Source organism: Rhipicephalus sanguineus, unplaced genomic scaffold (genome assembly GCF_013339695.2).
Source record: "Rhipicephalus sanguineus isolate Rsan-2018 unplaced genomic scaffold, BIME_Rsan_1.4 Seq1117, whole genome shotgun sequence".
NCBI lineage: Eukaryota > Metazoa > Arthropoda > Arachnida > Ixodida > Ixodidae > Rhipicephalus > Rhipicephalus sanguineus.
Window position 1 is genome coordinate 27854 of NW_023614358.1, and position 23172 is coordinate 51025.

Sequence of the window (23172 nt, forward strand, 5' to 3'; positions counted from 1 at the left end):
GTATATGCCACTATCCCACTTCGTAATTAAGAGGAGGGCAAGTAACTATATCACAAATCCAATGTTTTTTATGATTACCTTAACTTCAAATTTTTGCATTAAAAAAAAACGTTACAGAACGTTTTTTTTTCTCGTTTCGGAACAGAGACGAAACGGAACTTTTTGTGGTGAAACGAAACTAAAACCGAAAGGAAAAACATTTCGTTCCGACACCCTGGCGTCAACATCGGTTGACTTCAGTAGCTTGTGGCTAATAAAGAAATGGGCCCCTCGATCCTTGCTCTTATTGTTTGTTAAGTAAATGGAAACATGAAGCATTAGAACGGTGCCTCTGTCGTCAACGCTTTAACAGGTATCTAACAGTTTTGAAAAAGCGATATGACACAGTTGCATATTTTGCAGAGCGGTGCTAGGTTGCGGACAATTCTATCTTCTTCTGTGTCAGGAACTGCGCGAGGAGATATATGGCTGTTCCACCACTGTAATAGCAATGCAGCGAAATTAATGCGAACGTCAAAAATAATGCTACACTGTTGTTTTGTTAGGTGTAGATTGACGTTTCCGTCAAAGAGACAAATGAGTTGTCAATTTCACACAGCTGCACTTATGAAACGAGGAGAAGTAGAAGGTGGCTGAACTTTGTGGTGAAAACTTTATTTTCATATCAAAATTTGTTGTCAATAATATGATGGTACAGAGACAAGCAATAATATATGCATTATCTTTAAGTGGCAGATTTTTTTTAGAAAGGCCTTGGATGGTAATGTTGCAGTTTTACCGAACACTGCTGCAATCATTTTCTTCTATGTGGTACCTTAAAAATATATCTTCACATCATAATGATGCAAACATTTTATTTATACTTTCTTTTTCATGTAAAGCTTGCCTGTAACTTCAGCATATACATGCTGAAATGTGGAACAGAGGTTTGTGTGTGTGGTTCAACTTGTACAACATACGCGTGTTGCAGTGGCACCTTTTTATTACTACTTTTATTTGTAGTGGCAATATGTCCTTGCAGACTTTGCACTCTGGGATTCTTTTCATGGTCTGGCTCTACTCTCCGCAGTATATTCGTTTCACTAGGAGTGCATTTTATGTTTAAAGCAAGTGTGATATTTGTGCTCATTGTTTACATATTTCGTTCTTTTGTCCCTAAGCGTGGTGCAGCATTATTTGATGCAGCAGAGTCTGCCGTTGCCATTTAATCTATGCAAATCTGCTTTGCGAGACAACGCATGACGAAGCCATGAAAAAACCCGTAGCGGCATGATTATATAGGGCGAAAGGGTTGTCTCATGAGTAGGAAAAGCCAGCGCACCGGTATTGACAAAGCGAATGGTTCGAAAATTACATCAGGCGATTGCATCCATAATGTAATTTGTGACGTCATCAATGATTTAAAGAGTGATGCCATGTGGTGACGTCAAAGGTGGGCCGATCCTGGAGGTAGTGCAAGAGCCTGTGAGGTGAAGAAAGCTTTAGGTTAGTGTGCAGTACATAATGTGAAATATTTTACTACCATGAATTGCTGTATAATTTTTATGCCATCAATACTGGAAACAAGTGTCTCGAATTTTTATCTATATGGCTTGACTTCTATTAAAGCTAAGAGCAACTGCTAACTAGGCTCTTGACGAAGCTCGGAATCCACTGGATGACACAGAAAGAGTTTTCGAACCTTAACTATAATTTATAAGTTAGCCTAGCAAAATTGAAATGCACGAGTCACGTGTTTAGTGCGGTTTGATAATAAGGTGTGGTATGACGGAATACTTTTATTGCAGCCAGCTGTGTCTGTGCTGTACACTTAAGCCGGCTCCAATGTGAATTTCAGTGAAAATAACGGCACGCAGTTCTATTCGTTGTACTGACAAACTCCTAAAGTTATGGCTTTGTTGCATCACGATATAAATGCAGAGTCGCTGCATTAATAAGATAATGCTGCCTACAAAGCAGAAAAGCGCTTGGTATGTTTTTGTAGTTGATATATACACAGCAGGTTTTGATATGTGCGTTGTATGATCTCAAGTCATGTTTTTTTTTCTGTGTTACGGTTTGTTACGTTGCCAAATGGGTGCCCAAAAGCTCAGATGGCTTGCCGCGTCGGCCGCTGCCGGCTTGTTCAGCGCATCTTCGTGATAAATGCCATTTACTGTGAACCTGGGGCACCCTTGAAGAGAGCGCCCACAATCATCAGTAACACTTAGGGTGTTGTTTTGAAGTATTTGTTTTTTTTCCCTTGGGGCACACCGTTTGCCAAAGGGGTGCTCCCAGAGGTAGCTTCCATCACTTTTTTTTTCATTTTTCTAATGTCACGCAGCGTATCCGAGTGCCATTTATGCAAAAAAAAAACTCAACTCTTATTCTGGACCATTGTTACGCGCATTTTTTCCATCGTGCACGAGAACTAAGCCAAGTCTTGCGACATTGCTGTGGTGCTTTTTCATTCAACAACCTTGCAGCTTTGCACGTTTAGAACATAGATCGTAATATTTACTAGCACTGTCATGCTTTTTAGCTGCCGTCAGCCTGAGTTGCACATATGTACTGATACTGTGTTTAATTAGTGCGTGTTCCTTTTGATTCCTTAAGCAAAATGTACTGCGCAGCCTTTACACAAGGTTAAGTGCTATCTAACAGAAGCGTGAATGAGCTATATGTACATTCTGGGCAACTCCGGCCGTAGCAATGCTAATTACGAATCATTTAAACCAACGGATGCTTTTTGTTTGTGAGTTTTTAGATGATGCTTCTAATTTATTAAAAATGATCTACACTGAAAATTATAGTCGAGAGCTGACAATGAGAGAGGTATGGAGGTGTATTCCATGCATTATGTTGGCATTCAAATTATTCTGCAACACATTTCACTGAAGACGTTTCACAGTGATGTAGGGTGAACGAGTATTTAATATCTCTGGTATGCTTTGTAACAGTTCCTGTTTGACCTTGTTTTTACATTTGGAACAATGTACGTTGAAAATTCTGAGGTGATAGACGCTGTGATGATGACATACATGAGAATGACATGTGTGTTTCTCTTGTGTGTAGTCATTTTTGCACCTTTCACCATAGAATGTGCACAACAAACACGCATTAAATTTCCATCCTCAAGTTGAGATGTTTTTGTTATTCTCAACTTGAATACTGAGCATTTCGTTCATAATAGAAAGGGAGAAATTGCACACTTCAGACAATGATTTGAAGGGCAGGATACGTGGCACTAATTTACTCATTCATGCATGCCAGCAACATTCACTTGACAGTGCACAGTATAGTTCACTCTGAACAGGGCATACCAGTTTAGTATTCAAACTTGCATAACGTTTATATGTATTCACACAGTAAGGATATTGTTTCTTATATATTGCATTTGGAAGCGATCAAATGAAAATTAAACGGAGCAGGTGGCTTGTTGCCTTAGTTGCAATCACTGTTGACATTCTAAATTTTTTTAATAGCCAATCTTGCCATTTTACAGAAAGACCAGGATAGCTATTAATTTCTAGTTAGCAGAAATTCGAGAATCATTTCAAAGGGCAGTTTTAGTTTCGGAAACGTTTGTGAGCTATGAAAAAATAAAATGAGAGTACCACATGTATCATGCCAATAAATCTTTTGTGTAGCTGTACGCAGAATTCCCTGCACAAAAACTAATTTCGAAAAGCTGTTGCATGTTTCTGTGTGGCCCAAGCACTGTGTAGAGCACATTCATGCTGAGCAATTTGCTGAATTCTGATGTTGAGGCAATGTATGCAGTACACAAACTTCCAACTACGATCGTAATGTCATGACTAATTGATAGCCAGTTTATGTAGCACGTTTATCAAATGAGCACAGTGCACTAAATGAGAGATATGCTAAGGACCAAGTGTAGTCCGCCTGGGCAAGGCAATGTAAATGGAAAGAACTACAATGAGTCCTAAGGACATGTCGTGAATCTTGAACACTTCTCATCTACAACAGCTTGCTACATATAATTAAAGCTTATTATGCGAAAAGATGAATCAGATTGTCAACTCAGTTTCTGTTAAGAGTAGTGAAACTGGTGTAACCGTAGTGGTTTGTGTAGGCATGAAATGTGCAGAATAATTTTATTATCCACAAAACTGTCTTCTATGCGGTTTCACGATGAGAGATCTTGCATATTGAGGTAGATCAGGTTGTGAGTTTAAGTGTACTTATACTTAAAGACGTACTTCATTCTTCATTTTATGTTTATGTATATGTTAATGTACACAGTGTTAAGGGTGGCCAGGGTGCATCTGAAACACATAGTACTGAGCTTAAATATTTCATAGGGTTTCAGGTATGCCACTGGTTAAGCAACTTCTTTCTTTGACCTCACCAGTGTAAGCTCTCTCTTTACGCAATGATGAAGAAGGGTGTCCATTTTTTAGGGCTTAAGCCTAGGAGTCTTTCCAAATCTTTTAAGTGACAGTCAACCTTCTTCTATGATCTCTTCATGGCAATCAGCTTCACGGCCTGTTGAAGGACTGCATAACATTGCATTTAACTTAGGCATGTTAGGCAGCTAATTTTATTGTATTAGGCATCAGCTCTCACGGCAGCTACAACTCGTTGTGCTTAACGTATTAGCTGCAGGGCGTGGCTTGAACTAAGTACTAGTACGTCGATAGTTTGAGGAAAATGGTTTCCATGTCCTAAAAGTCGCGTTGTCATTACATACACTCGCTGCTCAAGTGATGGAAGTTTTGTTCGATGCGTGGCAGATATGGCATGTTCATACGCTTGATCCATATGTTTAAGCATAGCTCATCATGATCCGTGGGTTACCTTACTTTTAATCGTGCTGCTTTTATATACATGCCTGAACGATGGCGCAGATTTTGCAGCTTTCTCTCATTGTCATCTTTCTGCAAAGAGAAATGGGAAGTTTCTTTTGCCGCTTTTGGTGCCCGGCATCTTGTTGACGTTGACGTGAGATACACTGTTTTGGCAGTGTTTGTCTATTTTGGGTGCACATGCTGTCAGTGTCACTGCTTGGCCTTTGTTTCTGCCAAGATTTGGATGGAGCGAAGCGCACTTTGCTAGCCTGTTGCCCGAGACATTTTCTTAACGTAATCAAATCGTTCGATACCGCGAACATTTCTTGGACATGGTCTAAATCGAGGTGCCTGGTATCGTTACATGGTTTTCAATGAGCAATAAACTCTTCCACAAGGCAGAAACTGCATCACCCAAAGAGCTTTCCCCCTTTTTTTAATGTTTCATGCCAAACAGAACAGGCAAAGTGCAGAACATAATGCCTTTTCAAATGCTGGAGTGTAGATACAAGTACCGCATGTCTTGCGTCAGTGAAACATATTATATATGCTTGCCCGTCTCCTTTATTTCCCCTGCTGAGTTGCATTTGTATGCATCCATTTGCCTCATTATATGATGTGCATTTTTTGTGGAGTGCTTATTTAATATTAATTAGAGGCGATGAACATGTGGCACATTTGTGATGAAGCAAAGTATTTGCCAATTGTGTTTTATATGTACATATATATAAATATATATACGGTTGTATATAGATTTATATATATGTATGACGGCGTAGGGCGAATAAAAAGAACCCTGCAGATCTTGGCATTGTCTGTTCGCTTCCTTGGCATGGGTAGTAGTGGCCAACGTTGGTGGTGGCAGCATGGCTCCATGTAACAGTATGCTGCTTACTGCTAAATAGAGCGAGAAATTATGCATGCTGTGACCAGACGTTTTAGAAACATCCATGGGCCCCGTGGAGTTGAACTAAACGCAGCAAGTTAAACAGGAGAACAATTTGCCATGGATTTTTCATGCTCTATTTACGATATAGCAGGTAATGCAATCCTTAGCAAATACTCTCGCGTGATGTGCATATTCCACGTATTCAGTAACTCATGTAGTTATGTGAGAGCACACGATTGATATGGCTTCCCACATTGTCATAGGAGATTATTGGAAATGTGTCGTATGGTATTTTTAACCCATATATGCCCAGTGTCCTACATATAGGACACTTCTTTAATGAACTCTAACATCGCTATTTCATTAGCTGATGACTCGCGCCACCTACGACACGTCAAGCAGGCCTCATTCTCAACGTGTGCTTTGTGTGAAAGACGGCATGGAGAGATAGAAATGCACGTGAAATGCAGATCGCTTTCTCCGAACAAACGCATGCTCTGAATGAAAGACGTCATGGAGAGGATGAAGAGCAATGTCGCTGTGCACATGAAACATATCAAGGCTTACCACACCCGCACATAGCACCCCTAATGCCCAGTGTCCTATATGTATAGGATGGCTTAAAACACAGTGTTGCGTTTACCCGGCAGTAAATAAAGAACTTGTACTTTCTTTTGAGGGTAGAAGTAAACTTTTTGGGGAAAATATATATATATATATATATATATATATATGTTTTGTAATTTTTCCAGAGTTTGGGCATATATGGGTTAAATACATATGATCTCATTACTTCATATGTAGGTTTTTATTTTTCTCCGAATTCAATGAGCCACATAAGAGGAAAATATAGGCAGTCGTCTTGTAATTCAATATAGCGCCAAGTCACACGCCTTTCTGTTGTAAAATAAAACATTGCATGGAGGATGTCTCAGATAATAACCTTACTCGGCAATGAGCGCATGCAATAAACAATTCCTGCGGTCGGCGGCCACAGTGCCCATTACCTAAAAATGTAATTGTTTGGATTTAATGTGGCAAAAACACGATCATATTTTAGACACCGTAGTAGGACACGTATGGCTAGCCTAGGCGAAGCAGCCGTCATCCACGGGATGTGGACGCTACGGACATTATAATGCACTACTATCATTCTGAAGGTTTCCAAAGTGAAACCTGTAAAAAAGGGCTCTGTATGACAAATCAGTTCTACATAATCCCACAAGGAGGAGGAAGGATATTGAAAGGGAAAATAGGCACCCGCCCGTGTGTAGTACAAAGCTACTGGGGAATCCATTAGGGTTTCTCAGAAACAAAAGCTTCCTATGGTAGTAAGCATCGCGAAAAGCAAGACGACGCACACAGGGAGGAATGAGAAGAACAAGCGCTCACTTTCAACTAAGCTTCTTTAATCAGAAGTAAAACATGCATACATACACACACCAACCAGCCGACCGGTGCATGCGCAAAGAAAATTTCCAGACCCTTTTTTTCCTCTCCCTCAAAACCAAAGCACACCCATTGCTTCATGTTATTCCAAGGTCATTCCAAGACGTTTCATTCCAAGATCATTCCAAGACGTTTAATGTTTCTGCTGAGTCGTTAGCATGTTCCAATATTATACTGGCAAGGAGTATCTCTCTTATAGTTGAGCTATGGGCAAATGCCCTGAACTTGTAAAAATTTATTTATGTACGAGTAAGTGAGGTGGGACTTAATGATCAAGCACGACTGAAAAAAAAAAGTGCATTCCATCCTGTGTTTCAGCTAACATTATTTATTCTTAGTCTATTCATAATAAGCTTCTGTTATGTTTCGCTACAAATTTGGTGCTAAGGATAATGGTATGGCTCCTTTTGGCTACTTTTTGTTTACGTTATGGCTTCTTTTCGAATCTGCCCAACGGTGCACTTAGGAATCACCTTCCGTCCTTGTCTTCTCGCACTGTTTTTCGTTTCAATACACATGACCAACCGCCACTTCTGATGCAAGAATTGCCGTTCTGTGTAGCTGTAGTCTGAGCAGAAAGCAGAAGGTGGTTTCTCCGTTCAAATAAAATGATAAATACTGCTTTGTTTTCGGCGTTCTTTCTCGCATCACGATATAGCCGCATCCCACGGTAACAGAGGAGGCGGTAGACACGACCTGCTTAATTTCGCTCGGCCCCTTTGAACAACCGGCTCACCTGAAAGACTCTTTATCTTTAAAAAAAAAAGAAACAGAAAAACGCTATGCGGCTCGCTGAACACGCTGGGCGCTTACACACACAACGCAACTATTTCCATTCTTTCGCTTCTGAAATCCTTCAGACAGATTAATATAAGGTGATTGGCAGTTAACACCCTTGACAGCGAGCACTCGTGACAGCACAATCTGTGGTAGCAAGCACAGCCGAAACACTGCCATTCAACACCACAATCCAGAAACCACAGCACATGCGCCATGCGAAAGTGCCGCCGTGGCCTTTGATATCGTAGCCATCTTTGTTTATTTGAACAGTATTACCAACACAAGCAGCCGATTCTGGAGTTGCAAAGTGGCCCAGCTCTTGATCTCCCGTCACTGCGCCAGTGTTGCCAACCAGTTTCCGGAAAATACCCTACGTCACGGTCAAAATTACCCTACTTTACCCTACACGGTTTTTTTCATTACCCTACATTTTACCCTACTCCTACAGTACAGACTTTACTTCGTAATACGCTTCAGACTACACTTCACTGTATGACATGCGGACGTGCGGTGGCGCTCAAGTCGGCAGTTTGAAAATTAGTTTTAAGATGTTTTGAGGAGAGACTACTGACATCTTCATCAAATCTCACCGGCGCCCACCAGGACGCCAAGGTATGCAGTTTCGTTCAAGCATCATAGTGCCTGGGCAGCCCGGTGCTATTTGTCGAAGATGGCATAAGGACCACGAAAGACAGCATATGGGAAGATAAAACGTTCCTCTATGTGTATGAGAAGAACGTTGACTTATAGTTCAGAAAAAAGAACTAGGAGTCTCATCATCAGCAAGTATACAGCTGGCAGTGTAAGCAATATTGTCACGAAGAGCTTTATTCATAAACAGTCAGAGAGGCGGAAAAGATTTATTGGATAGCAGCGGTGGAAAGAAAACCGGCTGTGGGTAACTACCGAAAGGGTAATAAGCAAGGGCACATTTTCTGATAATTCAGGGGGAAGCGCTTTGCTGCTTGAAGCGAGGTCGGGTTGCCTTAGAACGCGAAGTTATAAAGCGAGATTCAGTAAATAAGGAAAATTCACATGCGTGGGGAAGCTAAAGAAACGATGGAACATGCTTGAATTGAATGTTACGATGTACACTCGGTCTTATGTAAGGCCAGTAGCCTACAAGAAGCCTTGAGTTTTAGGGACAACAAAGGAGAGGTAAACAGAGAGCTATAAGTAAAAGATGACTGGAGGACTAGTGACGAAAAAGTAGGCAGAAAGTTATAACTAGTTGGTAATTCATTTATGCGACTTTAGCGCAAACTTCAAAGACGATGGACGAAAAACTGCGACTCACAGAGGCAGAAAGCAAAAAAAGCAGGAAAACTAAGGTTAAGATGCGTTAAGCGCAGAATGTTGGGCTGTGAATTTATAAGGCTTTTTATAGGAAGAGCACCTCGATACGGCTAGGCAAGATACCAGCCCCAATTGTAGCAGTATCAATCAATCAATCAATCAATCAATCAATCAATCAATCAATCAATCAATCAATCAATCAATCAATCAATCAATCAATCAATCAATCAATCAATCAATCAATCAATCAATTTATTTATTTATTTAGCGTGCCCAGGAACAACCGTAAGATCTTTGTGCATGCAGGCACACGCAAAAATAAAACAATAAAAATTAGCAATGCAATACAGGCAGTCTTCAGAAATAACAAGAGCAAAAACGCGTAGACAAAGAGAAATGAACACAAAAGGGGATGAGTAAAATAAGAGAACGCGAGAAATTTGAAGGGGAATGAAAAATTAGATTGCGTATATACATGTATGCAGAAAGACGGAGAATGGAAGACTTCGTACATTGTATCATACTACGTCAAGGCAGTGTAAGGCTCGGATAAAAACAATGACTGTGGACTATGAAAAACGTCAAGATCAAGAAAATTAACATTATAGACTTTGTATTCTGTGTACGGTAGACTGTTCGGGGAAGCAGGCGGGTACATGAAACGGTCTATTCTCTCAATAATAATAATATAATATAATAATAATAATAATAATAATAATAATAATAATAATAATAATAATAATAATAATAATAATAATGATAATAATAATAATAATAATAATAATAATAATAATAATATTAATAATAATCAATCAATCAATCATTTATTTAACGTGCCCAGGAACAACCGTGAGGTCTTTGTGCAGGCGCACGCAAAAAAAAAATCAATAAAAATAAACAATACAATACAGACAGTCTTCAGAAATAAAAAGAGCAAAAACACGTAGACAAAGAGAAATGAACACAAAAGGGGAGGAGTAAAATAAGACAATATAAGAAATATTGAAGGGGAATAAAAAATTTGATTGCACATATACAACTATGCGGAAAGACGGAGAAGGGAAGACTTTGTACATTGTGCCATACTATGTCAAAACAGTGGAAAGCTCGGATAAAAACAATGATTGTGGACTATGAAAAACGTCAAGATCAAGAAAATTAATATTATAAAGACTTTGTATTCTGTGAACGGTAGAGTGTTGGAAGAAGCAGGCGGGTACATGAAACGGTCTGTTCTCTCTGGTTAACTTACGCGGAATTCGAAAATTAACACAATTGAGAAGTACAGGGCAGGATATGATACCGTGGACTAGCTTGTAGAGAAATAAGAGATCAGAACGATTTCGTCGGCAGTGAAGTGATGGCAGTGATAATGATTCAGCAGTACTTGAACGAGATCCAGAGTCATTTTTAGCAAAGCGATGGTTATATATGCTGAGGAATTTTTTCTGGACTCGTTCAATGGTGTTACCGCTGGATTGAGCAATGCCATTCCATATCACGGACGCATACTCAAGTTGCGGAAGACATATTGCCGTGTACAATTTGCGTAGGGCCATGGGAGACCTGAATTCTCGAGATATTCTACAAACACATCCGAGAGAACGAAGGCCCCGCATAGCAGCACGCTTAACGTGAGAAGAAAAGTTTAACGCGCTGTCAACAACAACACCAAGATCACTGATTTCATAAACCTTGCATAACGGCACAGAATTGACAAAGTATTGAAATGACACGCTAGATGTTTTGCGAGTGATAGACATGAATTTTGTCTTTGAGGTATTTAGAGAAAGGTTATTGCCGTTGCACCATTCGGAAAAAGAACACAAATCTGACTGCAGCAAGTGACAGTCGTTAACTGAATGAATTTCCTTAAATATCTTGATGTCATCGGCATACAAGAGGAAAGAAGAATTACGAATGGCAAAAGAAACATCATTAACGTAAATTAAAAATAGGAGTGGGCCTAATACCGACCCTTGAGGGACCCCACTAGTCACTTTATACAAAGAAGAGGTTTGGCCATTTACGGCAACATAACAAGATCTATTGAGCAGATAGCTGTGCAAGAGATTCACAATCGACAAGTCAACGTCAAAGTTCGCAAGTTTAACCATAATCAGTGTGTGGCTGACTACGTCAAAAGCCTTGCTCAGGTCACAGTAGATTACGTCAACCTGTCCTCTCTGAGAAATAGGTGTGGAGATCTGCGTCATGAAACTAGCAAGATTTGTGGTAGTTGAGCGGCCAGCAAGAAAACCATGTTGATTTGGAATCAGTGAGTTTTTCACACTAAAAGACAATATTTTGTGAAGAGCCAGTTCGAAGATCTTTGATGTGGCACATAGTAGAGAAATCGGGCGATAATTAGAAACATCTGTCTTAGAGCCCGACTTAAATACTGGGAAAACACGAGCAGTTTTCCACATGCTAGGAAATGTGGAAGTGTCCAGGCAGTTATTAAATATTGTAGTCAGTACTGGGACAAATATAGTACCATATGCTTTTAGTATGGCGGAGGGGACGCCATCTGGGCCACATGATAAAGATGGTTTTAAGCGCTTAATGCATTCGCTGATAAGATTTTCATCCAGCGACAAGGCACTGGATGAGCTAACTGCCTTGGGCTGTTGTCTGATATCAGTGCTGGAGTCTGAGGCCTTATAAACGGATGAGAAATGTGTGGCAAAACAGTCAGCGACGGCATGCACTTCTACCCCATTTGAGTCTAGTAGTCTGAAGGACTCTCCGCTTTTGCTAGACCGTTTACGTACATACTTCCAAAACTCAGCCGGCCTGTCAGAGGCGCTTTTTTCTAAGAATTCAATGTACGAACTATGATCCCGTTTATATAGGCGTTTAGAGAGAGTTCGAAAAAAGCTGAACTCTTCCTTCCACTCGCTGGATGGAGAACATTTAGATTTCCTGTGTGCGTGATCTTTATGCTTCAGTGCACTGATAAGTTCAGATGAGAACCAGTGGGGATATTTACGTTGTTTAGGTGTATACTGGGGAATAATAATAATAATAATAATAATAATAATAATAATAATAATAATAATAATAATAATAATAATAATAATAATAATAATAATAATAATAAAGCTTGGTGAAACGCTGGCCAGAGCGTCGTTATACAGGGAACGTTCATAGCATCTATCCATACACTATCGTAAAAAAAAAAAAACTCGCATTGTCCGAACTCGCCTGACTCGAAGGTGAAAGCCATCTTCATTTCTTCTCAGTCGATCGTTTTGATCCTTTAGAATAACAGAGTATTCATTCTAAAACGCAGAGCGTGCAAACACGAACACAAGAAAGAAGACACCTTAAACACCGACTAACAACTGCAAATGCGCACAACGGCGTAAGAGAAAGAAGGCACGAAAACTTCTCTGCCCATGCCCAGACAACAGGCGAACCTATCAATCCGGCACGCGTGGGGGTCTATGTGAAGAATAACTGTTAAGACATTTGATTACTTCTTTATGCAAGTTAATCGACGGTTGTCTCACGCATGGGCAACAGATATGCCATGCCTCAGTCATATTGATCTCCCAGTCCTCAAAAGATTTCTGCACTTAGCGTGCTTTTCCATTACCTCCGGGATCAGAGGCATTGCAAGCTTTCTGCAGCTCACCAGCATCCGAAATCCGCTCGCCCGCCTATGACTAAGGGACGATGTCATGTGATCACGTCATCATGTGACTTCACGTTACGTGATGTCACAGTGACGTCACAAATTGTGGCGATCTGAGACTTCACCATGACGTCATGAGGTCATGTCATTATATGATGATGATTTTTTGCATCACTTTTGCTGACCCCGCCGGTCACTTTTCGTATAGTTGATGAGGCATGTGAGGCTTTCGCCCACATAACTCGAACCGACCGCCGTGGCAACAATTTAGGGCCTCCCCGAAATGAACGAATGAAAGACGACGGAGAGGAAAAATACCATGCTAGCACAGGGATGTGTGACGTATTATCTTTCGTCTCTGCCTTGTGCTGGTTACATGTGAATTAAAACAGTTCCAATTTTATTCGCAGAAAGATTTAGTTTTCGGGTGTCACCCTCGGAGACGTCAAGTCCATCGTCTGCATATTTCGCTTATAGATGACTAGTTTTCGCTCGATGACGAGCGAAAAGTCTAATTTGCCCTACATCTGATAAGAATATCGCATTACCGCCCTACTACCCCACGCTGCCTGGAAAATTCCGAAAATACGCTACAAGTAGGGTAATTACCTTGCGGTTGGCAACACTGCACTGCGCTCGTCCAGCGCAACGATACCTATCGTGTACAGTCAAGGCCAATAAGTTCTTTCTCAAGGAGGTCAGTTGTTAGGGCGATACTGAGCGGGAAGAAGCGGAGGGGTTGCCTTCATTCCAGAGTTCGCTCGCAAAGGCTAAATGCGTGACGTGATATTCTCTCTCAGTTTGCTTCTCTCTCCATATGTCACTGATATCCGCAAATCACTAGGATTTCTTGAAGAGATAAAAAATTTGTGAACGCGGGGGGTCGCTGAGGCCGACAATCGGACTTGTCTTCCGCAAGGCTGCAAATGTTGCGGAACGTCGGCCTTCTAATCGTAGCGCCGCCAGAAAGACGGATCCATGAGACTGCAACGAAATGCCTTTAATGGCGACAATCGAACACGAAAAAAATACATGATGATAGTGGTGCACGGACTTCTTGGCGCTAGCTGCGGAGACAGCAGCCCACTATCAATTCCTCTTCTTTGTCGTCTGCTGATCTCCGACATCCTCCGGGGCCTCAAATGTGGTATCATCTAGCTCTAGACTATGTAGCTTCTGCACTGGCCTCTTGACTACTTTGCCTCCCTGTAATCGCACTAAACAGGCGCGCACCACTCCGTCGTTTCCTGGGTACACTTCTTGAACCCGGGCTAGTGGCCAGAATAACTTGGGCGTGTTAGGAATGTCCACAATCACGATGTCGCCGACCTTTAAGTTTCTTGAGTGATGCGTGGGTGAGCGATGAGCAGATGGTAGCTGAAGCAAATACTCATGTTTCCATCGCTTCCAGAAGTCTTCCATCATTTTCTGTCGATGTTGGAAACGGCGCTGGTAGTCTTTGGCCCCGTGGCTTGCTCCCTGTTTTGACAATGTATTTCCTTCTGGTAACGTCGTCAGTTGCTGGCCGACTAGGAAATGCGCTGGCGTGAGAGCTGCAGGTTCGCTGGCCCGATCACGACAATACGTTAGTGGCCGTGAATTGAGAACCGCTTCAACCTCAGTCAAGATGGTTGATAGTTCTTCTGCGCACAGACAGCTTCGGCCTAAAACTTTTCGTAGTGCCGTCTTCACAGTCCCAACCAATCGTTCCCACCAGCCTCCCCACCATGGGGCCGCTTCGACTATGAACTTCCACTGTATCCTTTGGTTTGCAATGTAAGCCTGGAAGTCGTCTTTTCGAATAACCTTCCATATCTTTTGTAGCTCCCGAGACGTCCGCTTGAAGGTAAGGTCATTGTCGGAGTAAATGGTACCAGTAAATGGAGATATGGCTCCATCTTCCTTAGTCTTGAACCTAACCTTGGACACAAAACGCTGCACCCATGCTGTGATCCGAAGGAGCTTGTGCAGTGAGCTGAACTTCGTGGCATCCAGCAGTGGGGCTAAATGCACTGTGCTGCCTGTTGAGTACAGCGTCGTTGGCTTTGTCACTGTTATGCCTAGCATGTCGTTTATCTGGGGCGGTGACTTCTTCACAGCTGGCCATTTTGCTGAGTCTTTACTGAGCCAAGCGGGTCCTTGCCACCAGACTACGTCGGTAGCCAATGCGTCTAAAGATACACCTCGGGTAATCATATCCGCAGGGTTTGTTTCTCCTGGACAATGGCTCCAGGTGCATTCCGACGTATTATCCAGAATTTCCTTGGCTCGGTTCTTGACGAATACGTCTAAAGTCGAAGTCTCTCGCTGTAACCAGCCAAGCACTATGGTTGAGTCAGTCCAGAGAAAACATTGCGCTCTGGGCATGAGATCGCCGCATGTTTTCACTATATATTTTAACAGTCGGCTTCCTGTTAACGCACCCATTAGCTCTAGTCTTGGCAATGATAGAGCTTTCAATGGGGCTATCCTTGACTTGGCTGTAATCAGAGTGCTCGTTACATTTCCATTCATATCTTCTACACGAAGATATGCACAAGCTCCATACGCTTTTGTGCTTGCGTCGACGAATACGTGTAGCTGATTGTCACGTGGTGCTGCAACTCCACTCCTGAGGTTCCGGGGAACGTTGACTTTCGGAAGCTGAATAAGCTGGTTTCTCCAGTCGTGCCATTTTGCCCTAATGTGATCGGGAAGATCATCATCCCAGTCGACTTTTGAAATCCATAACTGCTGAAACAGCATCTTCCCTCGTACCACGTACGGTGCAAGAAAGCCTAATGGGTCGTAGATCCTCGACACGGTTTGGAGTACAAAACGCTTAGTGTCCTTTGCCTTCTCCAAGAAAGTCAGGATGTTCTCCGGGTTGTAGATAAAGGTGTCTGTTTCTTTGGACCAACCCATTCCTAGAACTTTTGCTTGATGTCCAGCGCTATCCTGGGTAAGCGCATCGTTGGAGTCGAACAGCTGTTCCAGTTCTCTGCAGCTTGAGCTCCATTTCTTTAAAGGCATGCCAGCACCATCCATCAGTTCTTTCGTGTACTTGTAAAGAGTTGCTGCTTCCTCTATGTCATTCGCTCCGAATAAGAGGTCATCCACGTAAAATGACTTCAGAAGTAGCTGTGCTACTGCCTTTTTTTCGGGATGGACTTGTCTCTTCAAGTGATGCTGGATAGTAGCCGTAAGCATGAATGAGCTAGCTGTAGATCCAAAAGGTACTCTGGTCATTCGCCAAATCTGTACTTCTTCTTCCTTGAAAGGGACATCAGGTCTTTTGTCAAACCACATAAACCTGAATAGGTCACGGTCCTCTTTTCTTATCTCGACTTGCAAGAACGCCTTCTCGATGTCTGCTGTCATTGGTACTAAATACCATCTGAAACGGAGGAGAACCTGAAGTAGGTCCGGGTTTAGGTTCGGTCCAGTTTCAAGGCAACTGTTCAGAGATTTCTCTCCTTTGGCGTGAGACGACGCATCAAAGACCACGCGGAGCTTGGTGGTGAGTGAGTCCTCTCGAATGACCTCCCTGTGTGGCATGTAGTACGCAGGGCCATCTATTGATTCGTTGTCAAGTACAACTTCAGCGTGGCCGGAAACAATGTACTGACGAATCGCTGTATCATATCTCTCCAGCAATCCTCCTGACTGCGAGATACGTTTAACCAGATTTCGTAGTCGGGTAAGTGCGACGCTGTAGTTGTCTTGTAGCATCTCGATATCCGGGTGTTTACGTGGCACGGCTACTTGGTACCTTTTTCCGATCTTTGTCATCTTACTTTCGAAAACAGACAAGGTGTCTGAGCACCCGTGAGTTGCTTCCGTTGGTGCAATTCCCATGGCATCTAACGTCCAAAATGACTCCAGTATGTTTTCCTCCAATCCTTTACTTTCTTCAGCTTGGACTCGCAGGACGCAGATCATCACCTCGGATGTTCCGCTTATGAAGCTCGTTTTTGTGACAGGACCTTGGAGCGTCCATCCGAGAGTGGTCTTGACCGCTACCAATCCTTGTACTTCCGTGCTGCGTATGATGTCGCCGCTCACGATCTTCCACAGTTGATCAGATCCTATGAGCAGGCTAATTCCTTTTTCGCCACACTGTCTAGGCACAGTTTGCTCGTCTGCCAGCCGATAATTTTGCTCTCGCAATTTGGCTGCGAAGGAGCATTCCATAGCCGTGGCAGGGATGTCGTGGCAAATTACTGGCATGGCGATGGCTTCGATGACGTGCTCGTTGTAATCAAACTGGCTACGTAGGCGAACCTCGACGACATTGCACTTTCTCACACGAGAAGGAGCGTCTGATGCAAACGTGTTCACCGCAAGGCAAGTCTCTCTAAGGATTTTTAGACCCAACCGTGTCACCATGTCTTCCTTAATGAACGTGCGTTGACTGCCTCCGTCGAAGATGCCTCTGACATAAGACGTCTCGTTGAACCCGACAATCCAAGAACGGAAAGTCTGTAAGTTGACGGCTTCGTCAAGTTGACAGCTTGTAACGGCAGTCGACCGCGGTGACTCTTCTTTTATTGGCTTAGTAGCAGCAGAGACCATGTTGGGCGACTTTTCGCCTCTTGTCGCACGATAAACTGGGTCGCACATCGTTGTAGCATGCCTGCCTTTGCATGTCACGCACACCAACCTCCGCCGGCACTCGTTTGCGCGGTGGCCCTTCATAGTACATCGATAGCACCGCATAAATTTAGCCAGCCGGTCTTTTTTCTCTGATATGGTGAAGGTAGCGCTGCATGCTTCGGTTTTATGCCTCTTAGACTTGCAAAAGAAACATTCGTTCCGTACTTGCTTTGATTCTTCGGATGCATGTAGGACCGATGATGACGGCACATGCTTTCTGTTGTTCCCGCTGCCCTTGGTAGAGAACGTCGATGGAGCACATTGCTCTCTTGTTTCGAGCTCTATCTGTGTATACCGCAAGAGCTGCTCAAGTTTTTCGCAAGACGTTGTGGCTGTCTCTCCTGAAGCAGCGCGTCCCGTGCCTTGTGCTTCATCCTGTAGACGTCTATGGCGGTGGAACGCCACGATGATTTCTTGTGGCAAAGAGTGAAGCATAACGTCGTAGAGCATCGCCGAAAAACTACTAGTTGGGACGTCTAGGACGTTGAGGCAGCGGACATTAAGCTGGACTGCGTCGTAAAGCCTTCGCAACTCCCTTGTATCCGATGGAGAGGTCACGGGCTGCAGTTCACGAAGCGCTCTGAAGTGCTGCTGTACGATCCTGCTCTTGTCCCCGAACCTCTGCTTCAGCAGCTGGATAGCACTTTCATAACACGCTTCCGTGGTTGGTAGTCCGGCAATTGCAGCTGCTGCTTCACCCACCAAATAGTTGTGTAGGTAATGAAATTTATCCGTCGTGCTCAGAGTGGGATTCGTGTGGACAGCTCCGTTGAATCTCTCCCAAAACGACGTCCATTGACACAAGTCCCCATGAAACGGCTTAATGGTTAGCGTTGGAAGGCGAGGTCCGAAGCTGTGGGATGCAGCTGTCGTTGGGGCAGGCGGCGTGTTGAGCGTCGTCGAAGGAGAAGTCTGTCGCGTGTTACCGAGGCTCAGATCTTCAAGCCGGCACCGTAGGCGCGTCAGGGTCTCGAGTGCCTGGTCGTCATAATTCGCCGCAGACTCGTACTCCCTCTCAAGTTCCTCTACCGGAATCACTTCCTCGAGCTCGGCATTGATCTTCCGAAGTTCGTCACGGCTTGCGACGAGCTTGTCGATAACCTTGCTTAACGCCGTTCGGTCGTTGCAGTCACTCTCCAAAAACGTCGTCGCCTCATTCATTACTTTCGTTGACTGGGTTCGCCTAGCAGCACGTTTCGCTTTCAGGCGGTCCATGTCTGCTTAGGATCACGGCTTACTTGCTCGTAAGGTACCCGGCTCCGCTCGTTACTTCCCTGGGTGCGGTTCCAATGAGGATCAGGTTGCTCCGGCTGCGGTTTCTAGTGGAAACTCATTGTCGCCGTCGCTCGTTGTCCACGTCGTTGGATCCGCTCGTTATCCCGTGGGTTTTCGGCACCATATGTTGCGGAACGTCGGCCTTCTAATCGTAGCGCCGCCAGAAAGACGGATCCATGAGACTGCAACGAAATGCCTTTAATGGCGACAATCGAACACGAAAAAAATACATGATGATAGTGGTGCACGGACTTCTTGGCGCTAGCTGCGGAGACAGCAGCCCACTATCAATTCCTCTTCTTTGTCGTCTGCTGATCTCCGACAGCAAATGTTGCAGTTGCAGTTGCAGCCATACAGTTGCAGCAACAGTTGCAGCCTTGAAGAAGACAAGCCCGCCTGGTCGAAACATAGCTTCCAGCGACAACCCGTGTTCACGAGTTTTTCATCTCTTCAAGCTTCCATGTTTCCCTGAACTTCTGCCATTTTTTTGGTATAGATTGTGGAATTCTGTGGCGCAGCTTCGTCCGCGCTCTCTGACGTAGCGATCACGTGTTCAACCATTGCTACTTTTGGGGGTGCAGTCGCGGAGCGTTGCCTTTTGCGATGCCAATGCATCTTGTCAGTGGCGTAGCCGGAGAGGGGGGAGGGGGGCTCCCGCCCCCACCCAGAAACTTTTTAATTTTGCGTGTATATATACCAGACCCGTAGCCAGAAATTTTATTCGTGGGGGGGGGGGGGGGGGGGGGGGGGGCACTTCCTGAACCCCTTGACTATTTGCGAAAAACACCTATTTTCAGTACTTATTTTTGGTAAGAACACCTGCTTCACCTAAATTTCGGTGCGTGTGTATATAGCAGCCCCCCCCTCTCCCCCGGCTACGGGCCTGGCATATACATAACTTGCAACTACGTCACACCGCGGAACTCTGGGATACGATTTCGCGGCATGCGCAGCCATTACCGAGCACATGGCAGCAGACGACACCGACTCAAGTTGTGCGGCTCTCGCATTTCCCGTCAACGCTGCACATCGCAACGGCGATGTGTGCGATATTTTGCTGCTGCACGGGAAGTGTAAATCAATAATAAAAAGAAAGACCAGACGCGGGGACGTACTGTTTGCCAAACGTGATCACAAACCCGTGCCACCGCACGAAAGAGCTGTCCGAGAAGCGGAGCACATGGCTTATGCGCGCGTAAACAGCAAGGACCTCAGACGTTGCACAACGTTTGTATGTACGGGTGTCACTTATAACAGGCAAGTTATGCTTCCGAATCTCCTCACCTTCTCGCCGAGTGTATCACCACAGAGTTATGCGCAAGGTCAATTTTTGTAGGAAAGTGAAGCACCGAATGGAACAGAGTGATCGCGTCTTGGTTTTCGGGAGGTCCTTCTATAGCTCTTCGGTGACGAACCCGGACTGGGCGCCAAACATGTTATTGGGCCATTGTTTTATGCAGCAATCAGCGACGAAATCTATGCAGTTTGAGCGCCGCAAAATGCAGGTGGCGAAGAGCGCCGCTGTGGGTGACTCGTGCGAAGTTGTTTCAACCATTACGTGCGACATCATTGACACAGCAGGCTGCATAATGGCCTGAACGATTCTCGTTCGTCATAAGCGCAAGGCAAATGATCAATACACGCGCACTACGCCGAACGATCCGCGCACGAACGTAAACACAGCGCGGTCACTGAGACGTATGTGCTCGGTGATGGCGGACAGAAGACAGGAACTGACGTCACTAGCACATATAAATGCAGGCACGAACATACACTGTAGGGTGGGACCCCCGCCCCCCGAAAAAAAAAATAAAGAAAAAAAGAAATTCTGGCTGAGTTTCTGTTTCTCGTGCTTTTCACGCTTGGCCAGTAGTCAGAGCCATAGAGTTTCCTACCATAACCTAGAGGGAACTATGGCGCTGCGATCGTTGAGCCACCATGGGAATGAAAAGAATGATGGGTAGTACACGAATTTGCCTAATCTTCGTGCTTACGGTTTCGAACGCACATGTGACTTTATTTATTGCTTTGTTTTGGCCTCCGTTTCGGATAAAAGAAGAGACCGTTGTGAACTTCGTGACCAGGTTTGAAATGGTGAGCCTAAAAAAGGTTAAAGTGGTGAAGTGGAAGTGCTGACGTTTGCTGAACTTCGTTTTGCGACAAAGCGGATGCAGGCGACGCGGAGCCAAACGGAGCCGAAAGAACGAAGTTTAGACAAATCCGTGTACTACCGATCATTCCCATGCTGGCTGGAGAGCCATGCGTTGCAGCTCCCATAAACACTAGCGCCAGAGTTCCCTCTAGTAAATATTGTAGAAAACTCTATCGTCCATCCCCATTATCTACGGGATCAGACGGCCGAGAATGGTGGATGATAAGACTATAGCATAGAATAAGGCATAGGGCATCGCTCCGCGGTCGCAACCCTGGCTCCAGCAACGTTTTCCTTCGTCCAAGCGGAAGAGGCAAGAAAGGGCCTTACAGAGTAGGCCGTACTGTGCCTACAACTACAGTGTTCTACAACGTAACCTCGACAGGACGCGGGCCCGCCCGCTAATGTTAGCGCCGCGTACACTGTAGCGCCGCGGTAGGTGGCGATGGCAATGGCGATCTGGCTATACCCTTTGGATCGGGTCACCTACGCTCAATGCGCGGCGTAGCCTGAACAAAAAAAGAAAGACCACTTAACACACAGGTACATACACAAAACCGCGCTTGGTTTCCCAAGCTGCAGCGGAAGAAGTTCCAACGCGCAAAGTTGAACGGACGGCTTCTGCCACCTAGCGACAAAAACACAAAACATGCTCCGTGAGGCATGGCCTTTGAGATCAGAAGACATAAAAAGGGCGGGAAATTTTGATGGCCACGCTAGCCACGGGCTTGCAATATATGCCGTAAGATGACGCGACACTCCCGGAGTAAAAGCAGGGAATTGTCTCTTCTTAGTGCAATTTTCTGCTGTAATTCAAGCGAGAAGAGAAAAGGAGAATCTTTGCAATACACAGGGAATTTTACACTTGTGGAGCGAATGCTAGAATTTATTCTATTTGGCATATTGTATTCAAAGCACAAAACTGTCAGAGCGTGGCCTCTGAGATGGTAAGGTTTCAATTGCCACGTCAAAGTGCGACGTCTACGTCGGGCTTCTGGCTCCCGCAATCACTTCAGCCGCATGAAGCCAGCAGAACAAGGGGATCTAAGATCTGCATGTTTTTTTACTCAGATAGCTTTGTTTGAATACGAGGTTTCTGAATATGCGCAGAAGACGACCTCCTTAGTGCGCGGCGATGCATTCGCATCTGCTGCGTCTAAAGTTTGCATAAAATAGTTTCCATAAATATTGCATAAAATAGGGAATTTACGTCCAGACAATGGGGATTCCGCCATCTTGTTCGAAACATCCCTGACGGGACGGCTTTTGACGATAGGAAGCATGATGCCTATCTCGAAGGCCATAACCACCATATTCTGTTTTGCCTTTGTGCCCGAAGGTGGCGCTAGTGGTCCATTACGTGGCTCTGGCTCCGGAATGCCAAGTTAGGGGCAGCTTGCGCAACGTGCCATACATAGAGGTAAAAAGAATTAGGAGCGAGTGTCAAGTGGCAGCCCAGCGAAAAAAAAAAAAACAAAAAAAAAAAAACAAACAGGAGTATGAGCTCAGCCCGAGGAGGAAAGAGTTTCGGAAGAGGTTGGCTCGTGGACGCGAGGCGTGCTTCCTCCTGAGCGTTCTTTTTTTGTTCTTCACGAGCCCAGCCAAAAAAAAAAAAAAGAAAAAAAGGAAAGAAATGAAGTAATACAGGAACATGATGGAAATCCTACCCTGGAGCACGGGGAGATAGCGGTATTATGAAGCTGTTCTTACTGCAAAAAGGAATTATTAGATTAACTTGTGAGATGCCCCATGAATTGTTTGAAAAGCTGCACATAGTAAGCTTACATAACTTTATGAATACAGGCTTTTTCTGCTATTATAAGTTATGTGTAAGAGAGCAAGATAGCGCATTGGAAAACCTTGCCAGTCTTACGATGAACGTAGTCGCATATGACACACGCAATCCGGAACAGTGGGAAGTAACACGAAATCGTACTAACTATGAAAAACAAGATGCTCCTCCGATACCAGGTACCTTCATTGCTAAACAGCTTACGACAACAAAAAAGTCGTTAACATTGCAACTATGTCATTGCGAGATGTTCGTGACATGTTTTTAAGAAGATACCGTAACATTATTTGATTTCATTAGACCTTGTTCGAATTCATTCTGTATAATGCCTTATTTTTACCATTGTGTCATTCTTGTTTATATTTTTATAGGTTTGCTTAATCATACTACAACTGTTTAACACAAAGGCTTCTTTTTAACCCATTTTTGTATAATCTACCACCAACGTGTAACATTTTTTTATCTTTAGTACCT

The 23172-nt window shown here is 44.0% G+C and overlaps 1 protein-coding gene across 1 annotated transcript; it reads right to left on the minus strand.

Annotated features, from left to right (window-relative positions):
- Positions 1-1426: 1426 nt before the first annotated feature.
- Positions 1427-18694, minus strand: LOC119376189 (uncharacterized). The gene is made up of 2 exons (XM_037646119.1): positions 13970-18694; positions 1427-1462 (listed from the first exon to the last, which is right to left on the minus strand). The coding sequence occupies exons 1-2, from the start codon at positions 18692-18694 to the stop codon at positions 1427-1429; spliced, it is 4761 nt and encodes a 1586-aa protein (XP_037502047.1).
- Positions 18695-23172: the final 4478 nt, after the last annotated feature.

What these genes read in the sequence shown, in the direction of transcription:
- LOC119376189 (XM_037646119.1), bottom strand. Translation starts at nt 18,694, where the DNA reads ATGGACCGCCTGAAAGCGAAACGTGCTGCTAGGCGAACCCAGTCAACG. An exon ending in CATTTGAGGCCCCGGAGGAT is followed by an intron (nt 1,463 to 13,969) that starts GTCGGAGATCAG and finishes TTCACCTCACAG; the next exon opens with GCTCTTGCACTACCTCCAGG.